This window comes from Thermochaetoides thermophila, assembly GCF_000221225.1.
Source record: "Thermochaetoides thermophila DSM 1495 unplaced genomic scaffold scf7180000011816, whole genome shotgun sequence".
Classification (NCBI taxonomy): Eukaryota; Fungi; Ascomycota; class Sordariomycetes; order Sordariales; family Chaetomiaceae; genus Thermochaetoides; species Thermochaetoides thermophila.
In genome coordinates, this window is record NW_006383032.1 from 4025190 (window position 1) to 4047296 (window position 22107).

The following is a 22107-nucleotide window of genomic DNA, read 5'->3' on the forward strand; positions in this document are numbered from 1 at the left end:
GCTGTTGACGCATCATTCATCAGCATTGCTGTGAATATCTGAAAAGGAACGAAACAAGAGCAGTTGGAGCATTTCTGTGATTTTTAGTGGTCAGGTGATAGACCAATGTTAGACCTTGTCTCACTCTGGCTCAATCCCTCTGCAACATTGCAAGGAGACACCATGGAGGAATTGAGTCTATAAGTATCCCGATCTTTTCTTTTCTCATTTGCAAAAGGTTCACGTGGGAAGCCCGAGATGTTTGGCGGGTGATAAATCTTGGAGAGGGTTTCACAGCGTTAATAACTTGAATATCATGGTCGTAATCACTATTGCTAGGCCAGCACGGAAGTCGACACGGTCTTTCATTACAGTCTTCCCTGGCCTCTTAGTCAAAGTCTAACAGATTGTGGCAAACAGAATTTGCCAGTGAAGTGACCAATGAGCTCTTCGCAACAGGAAAGCATGAAAGCTTGATCTTTCCCGCAAGGTATGTCTTAATGCTTTCGAGCTCAACAGTGAACCCATGCTGACAATTTCCAGGATGCTGCATCTGGTGAAGTTATAGAGGGCACAACATGGCTCAAAGTGGATTTTCAGGATAAAAACTACCTAGCACAAGCTCTTTGAGGTGTCCGTACAGTGTTATCCTTCACTATCGTTCATCGTGACCCAGACAACGTCAGCCAAACGGCTCTGATTGATGAGTCTGTCAATGCTGGAGTCAAACAGTTTGCTCCCAGCAAGCGGGTAGTGTAAGTCTTTTCAAGTATGCCGGCTTGTCTCTGCAATGCTACATCCTGATGTATGCTTAACAGGTCGAACATCAGTTATATATGGACCATTATAATGGATTTGCTGTCCGTAAGTACTTGGAGAAGTCAAACAGACAAAAAGGTGTCACTTTCTTGTGGCCACTCTACTTGCTTACTGGATTCTATCAGGTCATTGAATATTGCCTCTTCCAGCCGGGATGGTTCCTCAATCTCCTCGCTTGCAACAGCAAAACCAATCAAGCCCATCGAGCCCTCTCCATCAGTCTTCGTTGACTTCGACAAAGCCACAGTCACTGTCGCTGTTGGTCTCCATCACAGGTCAAAATACACATAGGTTAATGAAATTGTAAATATCGCCATGAGAGCCGTCGAGTATGAGGGAGATGGCATCGTATTAGTAAAATTAACGGTGCTACTCTGTCTCTATAGGATCTTGTCAACCTCGGCGTGAAGGTTCTTGGTAAGTCATTGAGCCCACTAGCTACTGGCTGTCTTAGTTATTCCATATCTCTCTAATGCGTATTATGTGCAACAGGCAAGAAATTGATATCAATATTCTGGGCCTTAATAAGTTGAAGGCATGCAAATAAACACTTCGAGGATGCTCCCAGTCGAACACCCATCAATGCTCCGTTTCGACGAGGAAACAAGAGCCTTGTTCTCAGCCAAAATTGCCAGCAGCATGCTGCTACATATTGCTGAAAATGGCGGCGTTGTGTCTGACAATGGAATGACATCATTCTAGACTACGAGTTTGAGGGAGCTGAGGAGTTTTTGGGATAAATATGAGAAAATCTATGATAACGTTGAGCCGTAGACTCCCCTGAGTTTGTGGGACTGAAGATGACTATTTCTAAAAGCAATCCATTAGGTACTTTGTTGACTGCAATGTCTCCTTTTACATACTCTAGTTGTGAGAATTCAAGAACTTAAAAACAGTTTCAGTACGACTTGATCAGCTACGACACCGGCAACTCCACATCCAACGATAATCCAGCTCCATTTATTGTAGATCTGACTGGGGTCGGGCCAAAAAGCATTCCTTTCGCGGCGGTAGCGATCGAACTCAACTTTCTTCGCAATATCCTCAGCACCATACCTCCTAGCTTGTGACTCTTCGGTTGCCTTAACGCCGCCAATAAACCTTATCCAGATATGGTTGGCAAAAGGCCCCAAAAGGGCGATAGGAGCAAGCATGTCGTTGGCATAAAGAAATAGTGGCCATGACAGCTGCACAAAGCATTCTCCTAAGTAACTGCAGACAAGAATCAGTAACCTAACTCTAACAATTCGGGTAAAGCAAACTTACTTTGGATGGCGCACAATATCCCAAACCCCATCCCGACAAATCTTCCCCTTCGTCTCTCCCATCTCCTCAAACTTCGCCAACTGCTGATCTGCCAACACCTCCAACATTACACCAGCACTAAACAACCCAACCGCCACTACCCTCGCTAAATTCATCCCCCAATGCACGCCAACCGTACCGCCTCCCCCAATATTCAGCCTGAACGGTGTTGTAACTGGTAGGGAGATGATGCTCGAGAACATAACCGCAGGCACGTACTCGGTCAACCAAGCCCAATTCCAAAACTCTCCTCCCACACTCCACGTCCCAAACAAGGTCACTCCGCTCCTCCTTTTCCTCCCTTCATACCTAGAATCATCTTTGCAACCTTCTCTTTTCAACGCCCGACTGAGTACGCGATAAAACAGCCTGCCCCCCCAGAGCGTCACACCCCCCAACAGAGTCTTCTCAGCGCCCGACAACCCCCTCCACGTAGTCCCAAAGGACACTCCAGCACCGCCAATATGCGTATCCCCAATTACAGGCAAATGACACGACCGACTGGGAACGGTATGTCTAAACACAGCTGCCCACCATGCGTTCAGCACGGGGGTTAGCGGCCAAACGATGTCCTTTGTGTCTAGGCGGTCTGTAGCGCGGCCGACAGCGTAGGCGGCGAGGGAGAGAGAGCTGCTAAGAGTGAGAGAGGGGAGGAGGGATGATTTGAGGAGGCCAATATCGAGAAGTCTAGGGGGCAGTGATCGGGAAGTGGGAGGGGTCGTGGTTGGGGTGACGGTAATGGTGGAGGGGCCGCCCCAGGGGTTGGTGGTTGTTATGTTGAGGGCTTCCATGGGGGTGCATTGATTTACTGTCCAGGAACAAAATACTACTGTGATGATGAACACAGCAGGCGATGAAGGTTAGTGAAACGTCTCGCGGTCTGGAAGAGCGGGTGTCTTGGGAGAGACTTCACTTGCTGGGTCATGACGCACTTGCCCGCGTATCGCATTCGCATCGACATTGCCACCAACTAGCTCTGCGATCGGTGACGTCCACGATAGGCATCAGGGTTCGGGTTTAGGTGGCTGATGTCATAGACATTCCGATGTAAGGCGACGAATCTGGACCTCATGTCAGTCTAGAATTTATTGCGGTCTCTATTGGTCCTGTTGATGCAGAACGTTATCATGACCTCCAGAGGAGCGTACAGAAGAGCACAAGCTCGTAAAATTCTAGGCTCTCAGTCTAATCAATGGATTGATTCGGTTTCATAATTTTTAGATTTTAAATCCGCTCCAAATGACAGCCATTGCGGAGTATCTCTCGATGAAGTTATACCATAGCGAAGAACTTGACCTTGAATCGTCCCCGTCACCTCAGCGCCCGCCAAACATAACCTCATCCTACACCGATAACCCATTCTCCGTTATCACCCTCCGCGCCTTACTCCCCGGTGAGTTCACAGCCCAAAATACCCCCCCACGGGTTCCACTACCTCTTAATCCCGCCAACTCTCATACCCATCCCCTCAAAAACGCCTGCTGTCAATTTGGCTCCAGCACATCCGCCTCATTTAAGTAAGCACCTCTCGTGGGCGTGACACTCTTTAATTTATCCATCACCTTCTCTAATCGGCTGTGCATCGCGTTGAACGCACTTACGCGAGCGGTGCCAGAGCCTAAACCGGCGAAATTGGCTACAAAGATATCTGCGTGCATGACCGTCGACCACATATGCTTTGAGATAGAGGTCAGACAAGCTGGGTAACCGAACTCTTCTGCTGGAGCCGAGAAATTGACGCCACAGAAGGTGAAACCTGCCACGACAGTCGCTCTTGTTGCTGTGAATGTCGCGTTGTAACTCGTAGCGTTAGCTCCGGGGAACAGGTGAGAAGCGAAGTATTGCTGCCAGGACCGAATCCGATGCCGGTCTGGGCAGGTGTTGTTGGGTTATATCCTGGGATTGTAAGAGGCGGTATTGTAAGTGTGACCGGAATGCTGTAGCCCTTGAGTGTGGTGTAGAGTGGTGAGAGGAGGCTGCAGATCTCTGTGGACGTGATATTTGGCAGCTGGAAGCGGATTGCGATGCTGTAGGAAAGATCGGACAGCTTTTGGATGCGACTGTAGTATGTGAGACCAGCATTACAAATCTCGCCGGTATACCGCTGGTATGCCCTAACACCTCTCCAAAATGTTTGCAGGCTGGTGACTCTCGGAACAGTGACTGGCATGAATGGGAACCAGAAGGGTATCACTTGGGAGTTCATGTCGATTGTCGTCACGGCTGTCGCTAAGTAGGCCTTCATCAAGGCCGAGGTCAACACATCATGAATACCTAGTACTGTCAGTCACGCTCTTTTGTCCCTTAAAGTCGCCGATGGAGAACTTTGGGATGTACTCGAAATCTTTCAGGTGGTGAGTCTAGATGCTAAGGTCACCAGCTCTGAGAGAACACCCGTCGAAGTAGTGGCCAGAATTCCTGGAACACCAGTTAGTGTGCTACGAGTTCAGTTAGCTCTTATTGAGCATTCACTTGATGATGATTCGAAGATGTCTATTCCGCGCAAACTTGACAGCCACCTGGATATGCCTGACCGTTGTGGCATTAACATAAACAGGAAAACACCATGAGTGCAGTTCGCTGTCGGAGACAGGCTAATCACGTGATTCTCTCCTGTAGCCCAGGAGGTGGGCACGGTCAATGGATCATCGAGGCAAATCGCGTCTGACTGACTTCAGCAATCAGCTACTGGCATCTTGCTGGATCATAGGAAGAGCCTGGGTAGCAGAATGCTCCTACTAGCACTGGTTTGAGTAGGGCACCTCCAAGGGTTTTGTTGAGCATGTCCTATTTCTCTTCTAAGGACCAGCCATCATCGTTGGGACCGACTCTGCAAGGTCGGCCGGTGTATGTAGGCGAGCTGCCGAGACCACCAAATGAGATGTTTTTGTAGTTCCGAGTCTCGATCTCAGTGAGCTGCACTTTTTCCCAGTCGAAATCGGCGCAGAAAGAGGAAAATGCAAACAAAAGATGACAGAGAAACCGCATGTAGCATAGCTTGAGTAGTGCGATTAGGGCGCATTGAAGAGAAGCTCCCTAGTGAATGAGGAATTACCTACTCTATTGCTCCTGCCAACTCTGGGAAATCGTCTTGCTTTCTGCTCTTCCTCCTTTAAAGACGCTTCGGCTAGCATTTTTCTCTCCGAGGCAGGTCCACAGATCTAACTAACAGGATGTGATCGAACCTTCCGCGTCCTAGCCATGAGTGATCGATTAGCAGCCTTGATTGTGTTCGTATTCGGAGGGCAACTGCTACTATAGGGGTGGGAAGGGCTTCGAAGCGGAGGGAGAGGTCACGAGGCCATGTAGAGCATGCATACTGCAATATTGGTCAGCAAAAGAAATTATCTAGAAAACGCGCAGTTGGCTGCTAAAATGCGACATTGCTGACCTTGCTTTCCATTCTTTGGTTACGGTCCTCCCATAGCATCCCGTCTCACTGCGCATGGGGTGCAGGTAGACATCTCGAACACGTCCGGTGAGCTGAGTGAGCGATCAAGACTGTCCAGGTAGAGGGACAAAGCCAATGTTGAACGGCAGTTCGGACTAAATTATTCCTTATTACTGTTCCCGGATTGGGAGGAACATGGTGATTATGGAGATTATATCTCCGCGCGGCCCCACCTACATAATTACATGTGCTTTTGTCAGCCTATGCTATGCTGTATTCGTTTTCTGTTGCACACGGCTAAGTTCTGCGGTGCAACTGGTTACCTGGTGAATGATCAAAACGGTACAGCGCTTTTTTTCTTTTTTCGCAGTTATGAGAGTGGGATTCTAGATTACTTAAGTGATACAAGGTTGTGAACTCATATTACAAGACAACTGATTGCTTCTTGAAGATGTGAGAAATCCCGAAACAGATCTATTTTTGGATGGCTGCCTGACTGGCTAGAAGACTCCCAACAACAGTCAGGGACAAAAGTGGTGAAATGATGTAGGATATCTGGTGAATTGTCAGAGGCTTCTAGAGGGTAAAGACCGTAAGGGTGCACGAACTGTCAGCAACCGTGTAATGTGGACTTCGTCTTCTTTGCTTCCATTAGCGACCTGAACCAGAGTGATCAACTTCATAGCACTCGGACCGGCAGGCATCATCATCAACGCAAACCAAAGGATCGGATCTGATCCCAGAAACGTCGTCTTCGCGGCGAGTAGGTAGATGATACTGATAGAAACCGCAGGCCAGGCGATGAACCGGACCAACAAGATGAACGCAACAGTCCCCCATGGCAAGCAGATCGCGCTCTCATGGTGCCGTCGGGCTTCCCTCGTTGAACAGAAAAGAGAAACACCCGCAACAACAACCGGCAATGTCACAAATAGCCCGCCTATGGTCTTAAGAGATTCGGTCAGCCAGGCTGTAAATATCCCCCCATCTTCTGTTAGGTTGAAGAATGCACGATGCAACGCCGGGATTAAGCCAAGGATGACACCGATGATAGCTCCAAGCAAGGGGGCGTTAAAAAAATCTGCAATAAGGAGAAACCACCACTTCGTTCGAGCACTAAGGCTGTTCCATCTCTTTCGTGGAATCATCCATGGACGTCGGGGATCGGCCTTGGGCACTGGCTGAATGCGTCTAGAGAGGATAAAAAAAGAACTACTCCGAACTGGATGTGGTGATGGGCGTGCTGGTGGTCTTTCGTCAGAGAGCAAACCAGTTACTTCGTTTGATTCGAGGTCGGTGGCGGTGGCCGAATGACGGATTCCATTAGGAATGTGCGGTGGTTTGTCTCCTTCATCCTCCTCCGGTGGGTTCTCGGAGTCGATTAATCGGGGACCAACCGCAAAGGTGATACAGTTGGATACGGTCGAGAAGATGAGGAAATATGACTTTGCCCGCTCGATAGCTTCTTTGGTAGTTTCATCTGTTACGACCAGAGACTCAAGAACTCCGGTGTCTTCCAAAGCAGTGATCAAGAGTAGTGGATAGCTAGTCGTATTATTGACCAAAATGGCAACTGTAGCCCAATCTGGCATGCCGAGGGCAAAATTGGCAGCAGTTCCAACAAAGAACGAAATGAGATGGCAGATGATGGCCCAGACGAAGATGATGACATATCTGTGGGCCGATGCAGCATGGAGCTGGGAGCCGACTTTGGTGATGAGCAATGCTGGAAGAAACATGCGAACACATATCTTTGAGATTGGCTTGGTATTTATGCGGTCAATGAAGCCGAGAAATGCTGCCAGGCCACCGTAGAAGACGACTAAAAGGACAGAAAGACTGGCTTGGATAGCACTGAGGAACGACTCTTGCAGGCCGGCAGAAACCATGATGAAGATTAAAAATGCGTAGACATATCTCTCATTTTTAAGTTGAAAAGGCGACTTTGATCTAGACTCTCCAGTTTTTTATCGCTCAAACCGCTGACATATCATGGGCGCACTTGAGAGATCTGTGTTACCTCAAAAGTGCTGGGAATTGGCTTGGGGTCCAAAGGTGCATAGAAACGTCATTGCCATTGAAAACAAAGGACGAAGGATGCTAAAGTTTAACAAGGTGGAGAACTGTGTGAACGCGAGTCAAAAGGGCGTGGACGATATGACGTCATCAGATCAACGGACAGTGCATGATCAAACGTTCTCAACGTACAATCTACTATTAAGAGAACTGAGAGCTGAATAACAATGAAAACATAAGATAGTCCGCAGTGAACATCTCGAGTGAAATTCTGACATCTCTCGGTATGCTCATGCGGCATACAGCTCCTTGATTACTTCCACCAGCTCAGTCTTTCCATTCCGGATCTCAGGCTCGTAGCCGCCGTTGTACAGCTCGTATAGGACCCCGCCCTCCAGGAAGCTGATGTTCATCTCGGTAAACTCCTTGGCCACGGCCGGAGGGAATACAGCTCTGTAAAAGTCGAGCAAGCTCCCCTTAGGAACAGGCCGGACCTCGATGCTCCTACTGGCAGCCTCCTCAAAGGCCTTCTGCACATCAAGCGAGCTGTATTCACGGGGGCCGTACAATTCGAAGATGTAAGGACTCGAAGTTAAGGGGGTGCCTGTGGCTAGAAGCTCCTGGGCACAAGTGATGCCGATGTCTTTGACAGCAATCTACAACCGGGTTAGACTCAAGTTGACGAAGACAGAGAACAATATCAGGCTCACCATTGGCAAAGGAAAGTCGAGAGGAGTAATGGTTGAGAAGAAGAAGCCCGCTTCCTTCACGGTCTCAAGAGACGAAGCCCAGTTCTCCATAAAGTAGGCGCAGCGCACAAACACCACCTCAGGGGCAGCGTCCTTTAGGACAACTTCGGCCGCATGGTTGGTGAGAATCTCTCCCTGAAACAAGTCTCAGCATCCGCCTAAACACACAGAATGAAGACAAATGGTTACGACATACAGTTCCACTCTCGAGCTGGGCCCCAACGCTCGTGATCAGAACCAGCCTCTTGACGCCGGCTTTTTGAACCGCTTGCTTGACGTTCTCAGATACCAGATGAGCATGCTTGACGATGTCCTGCTCGTCAAAGTACAGAGGGGGAGTGATGTTCAAGACGGCGTCAGAGCCAGTAAAGTCGATGGATGCAGCATCCTCCACGTTGCCCTTGACAGCCTCAAAACGGGGGTCAGACTTAAACTCCTCTGGCACACGAGACAAGTCGCGGTAAACACCCTTAACCTTGAGAGAAGAATTGGAGGTGTCCGAAAGCAGGGCCCGGATTGTGGCAGCACCCGTTTTTGGGGAGGCTGGGGCGATTGTGATATACATCTCGGCCGTTGATTAAAAAAGGCTTCGAAGAGAGGAGGCTATCCGGGTGTAGGATGTTCAGTTGATAGGAAATTGAGCGGTGTTCTTTGAAGTCTAGAGTTATCGTGTTGGCCTGGAGGACTGACTGGAGGCGTTGGGGACGCTAGGGCAGCATCAATGCCTGGAGACCCCGCGTTTAAATTCTTCTTCGATCTACACTGCAATGGCTCCATGTCATCACTGCCTAGAAAGTGGAGTGAAAGCCCAGCATGTGGATGGAGTCATCGACGGAGGCACTCTTCCACGCATCCATCATTGAGTCAAGATGGTGGTGAAGATGAAAAGGCTGTAGTGGACACCAGAACGCCACTGAGACGGTTTGGCACCAGCAAAGACGTGGGAGTTGACGAGGTATGGCTTCAGGCCTCATTGTTTAATAATCACGCCATTGTCCCCTCCAAATTGAAGTAGTTGGACGGACGGAAGTTCAGACAAATCCAAAAAACTAAGATTCTTGTAGGTTGCCAAGAGTGCAAAGTCAGCAGTCAGACGGAACAACTTGCAGTGTTCGAACCAATAACAAGTCACATATTTATCAGAGTGGGTCTCGGCCCTGAGTGGAGTGATTGGCAAAACGGTCCGCTTTTCATCCGGCTCGGGGCAAGTCTTCGGCCGAACTCGGCGCCGACCCTAATCTCCACATTCCATATCTAGAAAAGTGTAAACACTGCCCCGAATCCACGTCTCCGAGTCCTTCCGCTCTGTCTTGCGAAGTCTACAGGCTTTTTGCTGTGCCCCACCATTCACCATGTCACGGAAGTTACATTCGCCAGCCAGGCGTTTCCTGCCGGCAGCAAGCATCTTGTAGTCGTTCCTTCCGTCGAACATGTCAGTTCTGGAACCACTGTGCGGATCTCGCCGCTGAAGGCAACCCTGCATCGAGCGCGTCAGCCATCCCCCGATGTTGCCAGACATAAGTCTCCCGGTGACAGGACTTACGGGTTCTTCGCATCAAGATCGTCGCACTGCCATTCCACCTTTAACGCGAACACCTTAGTTTCACCATTATATCGGAACTGGCATCCTGTCGGCGCCAACGCGACATCGCCAATGGACTCGAACTGGCACTTGGTCCAAGTTATGTTGGATGCTGTTCTACCAGACGTAAAGTCGACACCCTTGTTGAACACTATACTCGGGAAGTCAGTCGCCTGCGACCCTACCGGTGCGAACTCGATCCCAAAGCGTAGAGATCCGAGAGTTCCGTTGCTGATTGTGACAGTCTCGAAGTCACTCAGTCTCCATGCTGGAGAGACAATTGACGAAATCGTGCAGCTGTCGTGGGTCGGAAAGGGGTCGGTCAAAACATAAGGAGGGAGTGTGGATTGCGAGACGATGCGCCCCTTGAAGCCTGCCTCATCGGCACTGAAGCCTGAGCAGAATGTGGTTGTTGGGTTGAAGTCTTGACACTCAACCTCTAAGGTTGTGCGGCCACTGGCTGTGAGGCTTACTCTTCACCGTAGGCAGTGGTTAGCAGACTTTAGTTGGGTGAGCTGGGCGGAAATAAGGGAGACTCACGGTTCTGCAGGATCCGTGTCGTCACAAAACCACGTCTGGTTAACCGTGACGGAGAAGGTTACAGGATCAAGTTCAATTGAGGTCTGAATTTGGTACTTGGGCTGTCGCTGAACAGTCATTTGAGGGGAACAGAATAATACTTGCCGCCCTGAGCCTTGGAAAACGCCTCCACAAGTTGCGCTGTACCCCAACACCCTGTTTTGGATAGTGATGAAGCCGGTGCCACCGCGAATGGTTCCCAATTCCTTTTGCAGGTTGAGTTGGGCCGAAGTGACAGCCCAGGATGGCTCTTGTGAGTTTGCGAAGCAACCCTCGGTATCGTGTCCTTGCGGTCCGCTAACGTATGCTGGTGTGATTCGCACCGGGAAGAGCAGAGTCGCTTTGACCAGCAACGGCTTGGCCGACGTACATGTTTCTACACCAGTTTCACTGCTTGAGCAATTAAGTAGGATCGAACTATTTCCAACTGCGCTGAATGTGATTCTGTTGAGGAAATAGCAGTCAGTATTATGATTACCTCTCAGCAGTAAAAGGTTAATCTGCTCACGGTTTCGTTGTGTCAGTGTCGCCACAGCTCCAGGTTTCGTTGAAAAGGAAGGACGCCGTTGTTTCGTCCACTTGAACTGCAGCTGTCAGCGATTGGTCTTTGCTATTCTGAAAGCTAACCGAGCAGCTATGCCATCCCGTCGCCAGACTCGCCGCGGCAGACTGGCATCTCAGGGTTGCCGTAGCATCTGTCGCTCTATTGTGGGCCTGGAAGGAGACTACTGTAGTGTTCTGAGTTGCTAGGTATCGGAAGTCATCAATTAGCCAGCTAGGTGTCGTGAATGATGTTGTTGTGCACCCAGCAACAAGTTGTGCATTCACCAGTCCCCATCCTACTGTCGGTATGAGGATCATGGCGAAGATTGGGACAGAGCAGCCTTTCGCCATGTTGGCGCGTACACGGTCATCCAGTCAATTGGCTAGTGATAGTGTTTAACACATTTGTCCAATGCCCAGGCACTTTATTTCATTGTCCAGAGTGCCTAGGCCTGACCCCGCAGCACAGCCAAGGATATAACCAATCTGATCAATATGAGGGTATTCCGGCTTTAATCTATGTCGCTGGTCCATACTTACACAACGCCGGTAAATATGTTTGCCATAATATGTCTGCATCCAGCCACTATGATCACTCAGTATTAACTCGGAAGTTTCATTATATTGAGCAATCATCGTCTTCATCTACTGAAGCTAGTCGGAGTTGTTCAACTGCCGTAAGGCAGAAATATTGCCGATCGCAGATTGTCAATGTCATTGTAACCCTAAGCCTGGACCCCTTGCAGCAGGTGTATTCTGGAACCATTTTGGAACTCTTGTCCATGTTCTATAGAGGTATGATTGCGTTGCTTCTCCGACTTTAGCATCAGGATGCTGTTTGAAGTATCCTTGGATTAGACTTACCAGTGAAGAAATATCATTTACCAAGTAGCCCGTGATCTTCTCTTACCAGTTTTTCATCAAAACCTTCTGAATGATACCAGCTATCGTGTCAAAGCTAGCAGGCCAAAAACTATAGAAGATGAGTAGATGGAAGTGTCAATTTAGGTTTAAAGCTTAGCCCGACAAGATCAACTCACACAATACAGACAAAAAATCGCACAAAGCTAGTCGCATAGGGAGATGGAAGAAATTCCCATTAGTGGATGGCTCTAATGAAATGAAGATTTTGTATTTGTATGAAGTACACAAACGGCACAACAACACCAAGTATCATGCAGAGCACCTCCAAAGTCACCAACATTGCAAGCTTTCGAATGCCTAGGCAGATGTTTGCGTCCGATGAAATTATTAGCACCCTATTTTAGTCAGAGAAAACACGAAGTCTATTTACTCGGTAAGCTCATCGCAAACATGCCTTGGCGATAGCTACAACAGGTTCTCATCGTTTTGTCTTGACTCAATTTCAATATTGCTATTGTGGGATACTTCAGATTATTTTTGTCCTCGATGCTGACTACATCGTCTGGAATTAAACTTCGTAGAGTTACAGGTTGCACTGATGTCTAGCAGTCCTATGGCTACCGAGACTTCAACCTCAATCAGTGTTATGAGCCAGATGATGGCAAGCAAGACGGCTAATTCGTGCCTCAAGGGATCAATTACCATACGCGAGATATCATCAAATGCTGACAGTATGCTCAGCATCCAGGCACATCAAATCAGGAAAGATGAGTAAACCAATATTGATAGGGAAGCAAATAGAGACTCTAGTGAAAAAGAAAACTGGATACGAGGAGTTATGCTGCTCAGAGCACACAAAAAGCTCGTTATCCAATGGATCGTGGATATAAGCAAGGATTTACACGCCGATTGAGTCTCAGTAGGATTCATGCTGAATGTTCTCACAAAATCATGCGGCCATGATATATATGTATAAATCAGGATGTGATCTACAAGTTGCTAATGATGTGAGAAGATCAATAGCAACTCGAGCAGGAAGGAAAATGACCGTAGTAACACTTGATAATGATGCTGTTAGCTGCAAGTGGACCACAGTGTGGTCACCGTTGACCTTCCTCGGTCAGGTGCACATTTGACCTTATATAAGATCCATGCTCATCCACCCTCACGTATGTGTAGTTTAGAAGGCAGAGCGTTGTTATTCTGCAGCACCCATTGTGCTTGACAGATACCCTCAGGGCTGCGTGTCCTGTAGGACAACGAGCAAGTAAATACTCTCATCCATATCACCATTTTCCTATACATCCAACAGGTGCGATTGGTGCATGTGTGAACGGACTCAAGGGAACCAGAGGGAGTATGGATCATGGACAACTTTTCAGGCCAAGCAGACGGTCACTTAAACCGGCTGTAACAAGGGACTTGGTCTGGTGAAAGCAGTGATCGACAATGGGTCAAATGGGTTAGATGATAGCCACCGACAATGTGGGTACACAACAAAGTCAATTAATACGTGTAATAATCTTTCTTTGTCCTCAGTGTCCTTGTGTTGGGGAGAGGAAAAACCAAGAGAAATCCTCCATCGCATCCAGGCAGCTTCCTTTATGGAGCCCTCTCGCCCTTGTGAGTGCCTCGGCCTTCCAGGCTTTTAGAGGTCTCGTCCTCCTGCCTTGGCCATCTGGCTCATTCGGTTGTGTGACTCCATACGTCTTCTGCGATCAACCATGTATTTGTGTCGTTCACAATAATTTTATCTCTGGTGTTCCTTGTGTTGGCAGTCGGGATACCCCTTTCCTTGGACTGCCGTGTTTGTGTGACATGGGTATCCGGGAAGCTTTTCACTGGCAGACTCAGGACTCTCACTTGAATCTTGTGTTATAACAGGATAAAGAGTTCACTTGAATGCGGGCTCCATTCCCCAGAAGCTAGAAACTGGCTCAATGGTGCAAACTACAGAGCGAACAAAAAAATCGAACCTTTCCACAGGATTTAAGCCCTGCCGGTATCATATGCGGAAATTATTGCGAATAGTCGTTAGCGTTTAGTCGATCAAGGTTCAAAATAGTGTCGGGCGAAAAGTTAAGTTGTATTTCTGACAAATAACTCGCTCACAGTCGCTTCGTATAATCCCTCACGGCAGCTGCCCTGCCGCAACGCAAGTCACCAGTCAGCGTTGCGGCTGAGCAAGGCTCGACTAGTCGACGCGCTTGCTCGTCAATGTCCATAATTCAACATATTCTGCAGAATATGTCACACTAACAATTGTGAGCTTTCACTGTGTGCGGTATGAGATGCTGGGAAGGGCGAGGGACGTGACAGTCAGCAGCAATATAGGGGATGAAGCAGAGGGCCAACGTTAAGGGCAGGGATCTCCGGGGGGAGGGATGAGGCTAAGGGCTTTGACATGGGCGGCAGATATGGGGATCTTAATGGGTCAAAGATGGAACCAGAGCAGACAGACACCATCAAGGGGCAGAGCTCTTGGGCGAAAGGTGTGCAAGCTGGGGTCAACAAGGGGGCCAGCGCTGGGAATGCAAAGGGGCGAACCCCAATTGACAGAGCGGATAGGCAAACTGAAAGGCAGGCCTGTGAAGAGAGATGCTTATCACGATGCCAAGCACTAATCGGAAATGGCAGATTTTGGACATACGGTCGTTGGAGTCGATCTCACTTTTGCGCTTGCAGCTCAAATTATTCAGCCATCATCCAACCAACAGCCGAACTTCTGCTCCCAAGCTTAAGGGATATTTTTTTTTAGCTCTCTATCGGATTTTAGTTTCTTCAGAATATATGCTGGCGGCTACCACGGGCGCAGGAGGTGGGCGAAGGATGTGGGCTTAGATATGGAAGTCTTTGAGCGCGCTGGGAGTGCCCAATGAGGAAAGGAAAGGGAAAGATAAGGTAACTCTCAGCGAGTGGCCGTGTTGGATATAAAAGAATATGGTGGATGCGGATGGAGTATTTACTTGTGTGTTGCCCTGCAGAATACGCGGCCCTGAGGGAATCTGTCAAGCACAATGAATGCTGCAGAATAACAACGCTCTCCCTTCTAAACTACAGACGCGTGAAGGGGGATGAGCATGGCTCTTATATAATGTCAAGTGTGGAGCTGACCTCAGTGGAGCCCGGGCTGACCGAGGTAGGTCAACGGTGACCACACCGTGGTCACTTGTGGCTAACAGGCCGAGTCAACAACCTGCTGCGGACAGATCATTTTTGGGCGGGAAGGGGGGAATGGGGGAAGGATTTGACAGACAAACTTCAGATAGAGAATTTATCATGCTATGGACTTGTAGGCGGCTGTATAAGGTTGCGGTCTGCACAGCTCCCTTCTTTTATTAATGGAAACAACTTGAGCTAGCGATGTCAATGACTTTTTAGCTGATTTTAGATGGAACTCCTTATGTTGTTGTGCAGACTTTGACTGGACTCTTTTCGGTAGACATCTCGATAGCAAGGTTAAATTACACGTTTCTGAAGGGACTTTATCTCAAGATTTATATATGGAACTTGGTGGACTTTTTAAAGAAAAAATCAAGTGTCTTGATATTAGTCACCTAGGATGACGAAGCTTGGAACCTGAGCTCATATTATGAGAAGAGGATGAATTGGTACCGTGGAAAATGTCTATTTATCATTTGGGTGCGGATCTTAAGTTTGGTAACCACTCATCCATGACAAAAGCAGAGAGCAATTGGGTACTTGTACGTAAACGTGACGAAGAGAATAATAACGTCTTATTTGAGAATTGAAAGCTCTGTAAAACCTATTCCATGCTGACAAATCAGAGAAAGTGGCTCGGCAAAATCGATAAATGAGTTGCTATCCAGATGCTCAATCCCCAGGTTTATAGGAAGAATGTAAATATGCGGAACATATAGGCTGAAGAGTCAAAGTGGAATCTTGCTTCAAAGCATTTATCTCAATATTGAATGGGTAGTCCAGGACAGGCGAATGAAGGTAATTGTGATGCATCTGTGCTCTTCAAATGTTCCTTTTTTGTGTTCTCTTGGACCATCCGTCTTTTAGTTAGAGATTCCTGCGATATTCGAATCCTATCAACGAGATTGTTATTGGTGTACTCAATGCAAATGCTACTTAGCATTGGCCTGGCACAATGACTCGGCTGAGAATGGGATACAAAATGTATAGAAGCAACGTTGGTCACATCCTTATTCAAGGAAACACCTGCAATACAGCGTGTAACATCATAGCAGATACAAAGAAAGCCCATCTTTTATAACAATCCTTTGGATGATTCGAATTTGTTTGATTCCTTCTGAAAAACAAGCATGATACGCACCTACATCTGTCATTGGGAGCTATCCGGACTGGACATAGTGCTTCTAAGTAATGAGTTTGGCTCAACTGCGTTCCTGAGTCATTCTAGGTTTGTTCAGGCCAATTTATCTTCTTTGAGGTAACTGGTGTTTCATAATGCTTGTAACTAGGTTAGTGGCGCGACTTTTCCTGATGACCAGGTGTAGGTGAGCAGCAAGTCAGGGATCAGGGGAAAGTATACAAGCTTTGGGTGGGGCTGTCTAACAGCTTTTAATCCCACTTTTTGACCCATCACTGTCCACAGCAACAAGCGCTTGACTTTGGCTTCACGCTGATGCTGACGATAAGGACAAAGGCCTTTGTTATGTGATGGTGTGAGGTGCTAAAGATTTCCAAACAGAAGACTTGGATAACAAGTCAAGGCTTCCTCGATGCGTATCATGAGAGCTGTGACCCCGTAGGCATCCTGATCATCCTAGATCTTGCGGGGTTGGTTTGGTCCACCCCCAACAAGGATACACTGTCCACTTGCCATGAAGGCATACAGGGGATGAGGAGAAGTGACAATTCAGGTTGCAGTAAACATCGAATGACTGAGATGTGCAAAGCAGTCAATGAACTAGATTATAACTTGGCTTCAGGACAAGGTTAAAACTGGAGCACTATGTCTCTTGCAAGATGATCTAGACACTATCCACTCCTACAAAATTAACGACATTATCTAACATAGTCATAACCGTACCTTATCCCAGTGTAACTTTGTTACATGTTCCAAGTACTATCACAGCTTTCACCAGAACCCATATGAACTACAGTGAACACCTTCAGGTTAACCAGCCTCACACTGAAAATGCGGTGTTTACCGGAACCTGAAAGGCCTAAGCCGTCTAGCACCAGCGGTAGAAATTGCGCTTGAAACCGTTGTGCTCATGGGAGGAGGATCCTCAGTAGCTGGCAGCTCTGTTTTCTGAGATATTAGGGGGGGTCGAGGAGTCTTCGTCTTCGTCTTAGACTCGAAGGCTGAGGTGCTGTTACTGGACCGAGCTTAAAAGTATGAATGAGTGTGAAAAGGCGTTTTCTTGGTCTGGCTTGTTGCGATGGATGCCACTGTTCCTGTGGCCTCAGGGCAGTTGGTGGTGGTGATGATCTCGGTCTTGCTTGTGCTAGTTGTGCTGACCTCGCAGGTAATTGTCACAAACTAAGTTGAAGTGGACATCGTGGCCGTGGTAGAAGTAGGAGGAGGAATTGTAGCGGTTGTCGTGGTGTCACATGGATACGGAAGTCCAAGGAGAAGAAATATCCTTGACAGTCGACATATAGAACACCAGTGACACAAGAGCTGAGAAGGGCAAAGGCATATCTGATTGATAGATCCCGGGAAATATGAGGGGGCGGCAAGAATGAGTTAGATAGCCTTGCCATGATGAGGAAAACCCCTGAAGATTGCAGGAAACTGCGAGATACTCACAAGGGCAAAGGGATTTTATAATAGGGCTACTTGCACACAATGAAGGATTTTTCTTGGTTTTCCTCTCCCAAACACAAGGACACTGAGGACCAAGAAAGATTATTACTCGTAGCAGTTGACTTCGTTGTACACCCCACATCGTCAGTGGCCATCATCAACCCATTTGACCCATTGTCGATCCCTGTCTGCATCAGACCAAGTCACCCATTACACGTGGTTTCAACGTTGCTCATGGTGGTCTCGCAGTTGTCATTATTGTATCATGTTGAGATTGAGCTCATGCTTGTGCTGCTAGTGGCCTTGCTCTTATTGCAGCTGATGCTGGTGAGTACATCGCTCGAAGTGGTCGTTGAACAACTATTTGGAGGGATAATGATGTAGGAGACTTCGCAACCAATGCCCGTAGAAGGAGGTTGATCACAAGGGTAAGATGTGTAAGATATAGTTGGGGTTTCAGGGCAACTGCAGTGTTGGGTGAGTGTCGAAAGTTGCAGGCAGGGAAGCCGGAAATATGTACGACACAAGTTGGTTGAGATAACAGTTGGGCAGGCAGGGGGAGGTTTATAAGGAGGACTAGTAACGTGGTGCCAATCGAATCGAATCGAATTGAATTGAATTGAATTATATTTTGGACCCGTCTCACCCTTGAGGATGCCTGGTCGTGCCCACGACGGCGGCAGGCAAGAGGTGGTTATGGGTTGCCTAAACTATACTGTATACATGCGGGAAAATCCAAGGGAAAAAACGGTGTGTTGCTGTGAGGAGATATCATAAATGAGAATGGGAAATGGGCTAAGTGGGGAGAATCCCAGGGATTTGAATATTCAAGCTAGACATTTCTGACTCTGATTGTGAGTCGCTGGGTGGGTGACGGTTTTGGGGGCGTTGTATCAAGCGAGGAGAGGAGACAGGAGGGCGCAGGGTGGGAATAGTTAGCCCCGTCTGTTCATCTCGCGCGAAGCCGTGAAGCTCCAGTTGTATTCTCCTGTTCTCAAAAAGTTGGTGCGAGTGCCAAAAGGCTCTTGGGTCCAGACACCCTGCCATAGGGTTATTGAAGGACGCGAGGGGACATCTCAGGAAATGGCCCTTGAAGCCTATCGAACCACAAGGGCAGGTTTTGATAGCACTCGGGGGGTGGTTGAACCTGACATGGTACTCTAGGAAGTCTCCGTGTCCAGATGCCTCTGCGACCCATCTAGCCAGACACTTTCCGTCGAAGAGAGCGAGGAACGGTTTAGCTGAGGGGCCATCCCACAGGCTGGATTGAGGCTTGTTCGACCGCCACCATGATGCTATGCCAGGGGGTGGGATCTTCCGTGGTTTGAGAGGGCTTGGGGGTAGCCCTAGCCAAGCCCGAAGCCCGGGTCGCCGGAGCTCCCAGACAGGGCGTCTGCGACTAATTGGTGCTAATCGTTTCCTGTAGCAGTGACTGGTACGACTCTATCAAACAAAGCTATTGGTAATCATGCACGGCAAGAACTTTGAGAAGGCAACCAGTCAAGGGAACTTACGCTGCAGTTGCTGCGGCAAAAATAAACGACGCCACCCTGCTGTTCATCACTGACCTTTCCTTTGCCTAAGCGAGCACTAGTATTCAGAGCTTTTGTTGAAAAAGCGAGGGGCAATGATGCAAAAGCGAGCGACGGAGTGAGAAACAATAATTTAGGAGACATTGTTGACGATAAATATAAAAACTCGGTGTAGGTTGTTGTAGTGTCACATCGGACTTTGATCATAGCATCTTGCTGGCTGTGAGTTTCTGTCAGCAGGTATGATATCCTTTAGAATCGGTTCTCTAAGGTGAGCGTGCTGAAAGACCGAAAACGGTGCTCAAAGGTCAGGCAGGCGTGATCTAAGCCTATCGTCGTATGCTGGATATCGATGACTGGGCGGGGTAGCTGAGGTTAGCTTTGTGTCGGTTATCATTGGCTCTATCCCCTCCAAGACTGAACTCAACCTCATATTCTGAACGCCACAGATGTTGATGGGGGGGAAAATCCCTGGCATTGACCTTGTGGTTCCGATTAGGATGCCAGTCGTTCGAGCCATGAGATTATAGTTCTTGATGCTGCAGGCACATGCAGTTGGGTTGAACACGAATTTTCTAGGCCGGTGTCATAGTTATAGGCAAGGGATGTAGTACAAAATAACCAACAACCTGACAATCCATCCATGTTGCTACAGAGACAACAGTTAAGATGGGCTGTTGTAACTACCCCTGAACCCTTGCGAAGTCAATATGTCGCTTAAGATCAAATGATTTGATTGCTATTCATCCAGAATAGCGGTGCTTAGCCTCTACAGGCTGGGGCTAACTCTCTAGATATTTGAGGCCATTACCAACTCGTTAAGGGCTTCTTTTAGGAGCTGTTTGCTTTTCTTCCAACCAAAGCCTGCCTTAAACGCGCTAGAGCCTCTAATATGGCCCCCTGGCGAACTTGCTCCCTTGACCCAGGAAAACTAAAAGGACCCCATGTCTGGGTATCATCTGAGGCCGCAACGGCGAGGAAGACTGTCCCAACATCTTTACCTTGCTTATCGGGCCCAGCATCGCCCGTCGTTCCGAGACCCCATGTCGCCTCAATACCATCCACGGCTGCAACACGACGTGCTCCTTCAGCCATTTGTGCGGCAACAGAAGCGTGAACAACGCCCTCACGTGCGATTAGGTTTTCATCTACACCAAGAATGTTCTCTTTGAGCGGAATGGTATAGGAAACAACACCGCCTCGGACACACTCGCTGGCACCAGGAACTGCGGTCAAGGCCATCATAACTCCGCCACCTGTTAATGATTCCGCCACCGCGAGAGTTTCCTTAGACTTTCGGAGAAGGTTTATCACATCGGATGCAATGTCAAACATAGTTTCGGTGCTGCGAGGAGTCATGGTGGTGATGATGAGAGACAAAGTCGGAAGTGGGGTGTAAGGAAACGTTGAAGGTCGCTTCACTGAGACTGATGACAAGTACGTGTGGAGTGCAGGCTGGGAAGCCCTGTACAAGAAACAGAAACCCAAGTAAGTAGCTCCACGGTTAGATAAGCCGGCCATTACTGTCAAGTTGGGCAGCAACTCCATAACTCAAGAGAGCATGGCCAGACGCCTGGAGATTTGTCGAGTGTGACGGGAGGTATTGACTCAACATATCAAGCCAGACAATATTCAATTTTGGCAAGCTGAGAAGCAGGAATGGTTCAAAATAACCAAGTGGCGACCGGTCAGTGAACGTCCAGAGTCAAGGTGGGCATTTTCCGGTGGAGCGAGGTTCTTGCATTTCATGACGTCGAACTCATAGGAGCTTGAAGTTCGATTGGTGCGCCAAAAATTATGCTTGTGCTTCCTGGGTCAAAGCTCGAGTACTTTAAGTCCAGGAAGCATAGGTATCTTTGCAGGGGCTTTTTGTCTGTAGTGATTGTGCCTTGACGCCGGTACGGTAGTCAGGTACAATAAAAGTCACCAAAACATACCATGGGTGGTGATTAATGAGGGCTTCATCGCATCATGCAGTTCCACAAAACAGATTAACGAACAACTGCCGGGCTTCAAAAAGCCTGAGTCACCTGACTGTCAACGGATAATGCATGGGGGTGTAGTTGTTCTGACAAGTATTACAAGGGCTGGGGTTGTTGCGGGGAGGAAAAGGAAGGTGAGTTGAACTTTTAGAATAGGGAAAAATGAAATTCCAAACTCCCAGAACCCTCAAACCAACCAACAATCACCGAGATGTCATCAAATTCCGCTGACTGTCCTTGGCATAAAACGGTCACCATCCTGTGTTGTATTACTTTGAATCACGTACTGCTGCTATAAGTCTGACCAATCTGTTTAAGCCAAAAGGAACATCTACTCTCGGATGGACTGGGGTCGTCAGCGTGAGGCCCGATTCTCAGCCAATTCCGTCGCCCCAATTGCTTCAGAAAACCACTTCCATGATCTCCAACGTGCTTACATTGATTCCGAACTCGCGCTTCGTCCATATCCGCAACTCAGTTGACATCATGGGATCCAAGCCAATATCCGCCAAAGTCAATTGCGTATCTATTCTCCTTGCATGTCCAACCGGCTTCAACATGAGCTCCTGCACCTCCAGCCCAAGTTCACGTGCGAGAAGCTCGACATTTTATCTTCTCCGAGAAAGTTTGGCCGCGTAGTTGATGTCTTGCCCAGCAGCTGCACCAAAGGATCTGATTTATGTAAGACGATAAGGCGCTTTCCTCTGCGTTGGCCATGCTTTTCTCTCATCGGCCCGTAGCAAATTATGATACAATCCCATGCGATGGTTGCGTCGCCAGTTTGTCCGGTTGTTGGAAGCATCAAGATATAGCTCTGGTTTTAGTCCCATAACCACCTGACGTTTTGCCAGGCCAGCTGCGACGTCGGCTGGTTGCAGCAATAACAGCTTGCAACTCGCTCCATTTTATGTCGAGAAATGATTTGTCTTCTAGTGCCGTCGCCAGTTGAAACACGCCTTTGGCAGGCTTCCCAGAGGCCATGACCGGTCTTTCCACATCCTCCTCATTTTCGGCGCTTCT

The 22107-nt window shown here is 48.3% G+C and overlaps 4 protein-coding genes across 4 annotated transcripts; all 4 read right to left on the reverse strand.

Annotated features, from left to right (window-relative positions):
- Positions 1 to 6610: 6610 nt before the first annotated feature.
- On the reverse strand, positions 6611 to 7383 carry CTHT_0031890 (uncharacterized protein; the record flags this gene model as incomplete). Its single annotated transcript, XM_006693567.1, has 2 exons — positions 6611 to 6685; positions 6772 to 7383. 2 exons carry the CDS (start codon positions 7381 to 7383, stop codon positions 6611 to 6613), a joined length of 687 nt encoding a protein of 228 aa, XP_006693630.1.
- Positions 7384 to 7800: 417 nt separating this feature from the next.
- On the reverse strand, positions 7801 to 8824 carry CTHT_0031900 (uncharacterized protein; the record flags this gene model as incomplete). The annotated part of the gene is made up of 3 exons (XM_006693568.1): positions 7801 to 8166; positions 8221 to 8394; positions 8456 to 8824. The coding sequence occupies 3 exons, from the start codon at positions 8822 to 8824 to the stop codon at positions 7801 to 7803; spliced, it is 909 nt and encodes a 302-aa protein (XP_006693631.1).
- Positions 8825 to 9493: 669 nt separating this feature from the next.
- CTHT_0031910 (uncharacterized protein) lies at positions 9494 to 10500 on the reverse strand (the record flags this gene model as incomplete). Its single annotated transcript, XM_006693569.1, has 3 exons — positions 9494 to 9677; positions 9803 to 10315; positions 10382 to 10500. The coding sequence occupies 3 exons, from the start codon at positions 10498 to 10500 to the stop codon at positions 9494 to 9496; spliced, it is 816 nt and encodes a 271-aa protein (XP_006693632.1).
- Positions 10501 to 19936: 9436 nt separating this feature from the next.
- Positions 19937 to 20464, reverse strand: CTHT_0031920 (uncharacterized protein; the record flags this gene model as incomplete). Its single annotated transcript, XM_006693570.1, has 1 exon — positions 19937 to 20464. The coding sequence occupies one exon, from the start codon at positions 20462 to 20464 to the stop codon at positions 19937 to 19939; it is 528 nt and encodes a 175-aa protein (XP_006693633.1).
- Positions 20465 to 22107: the final 1643 nt, after the last annotated feature.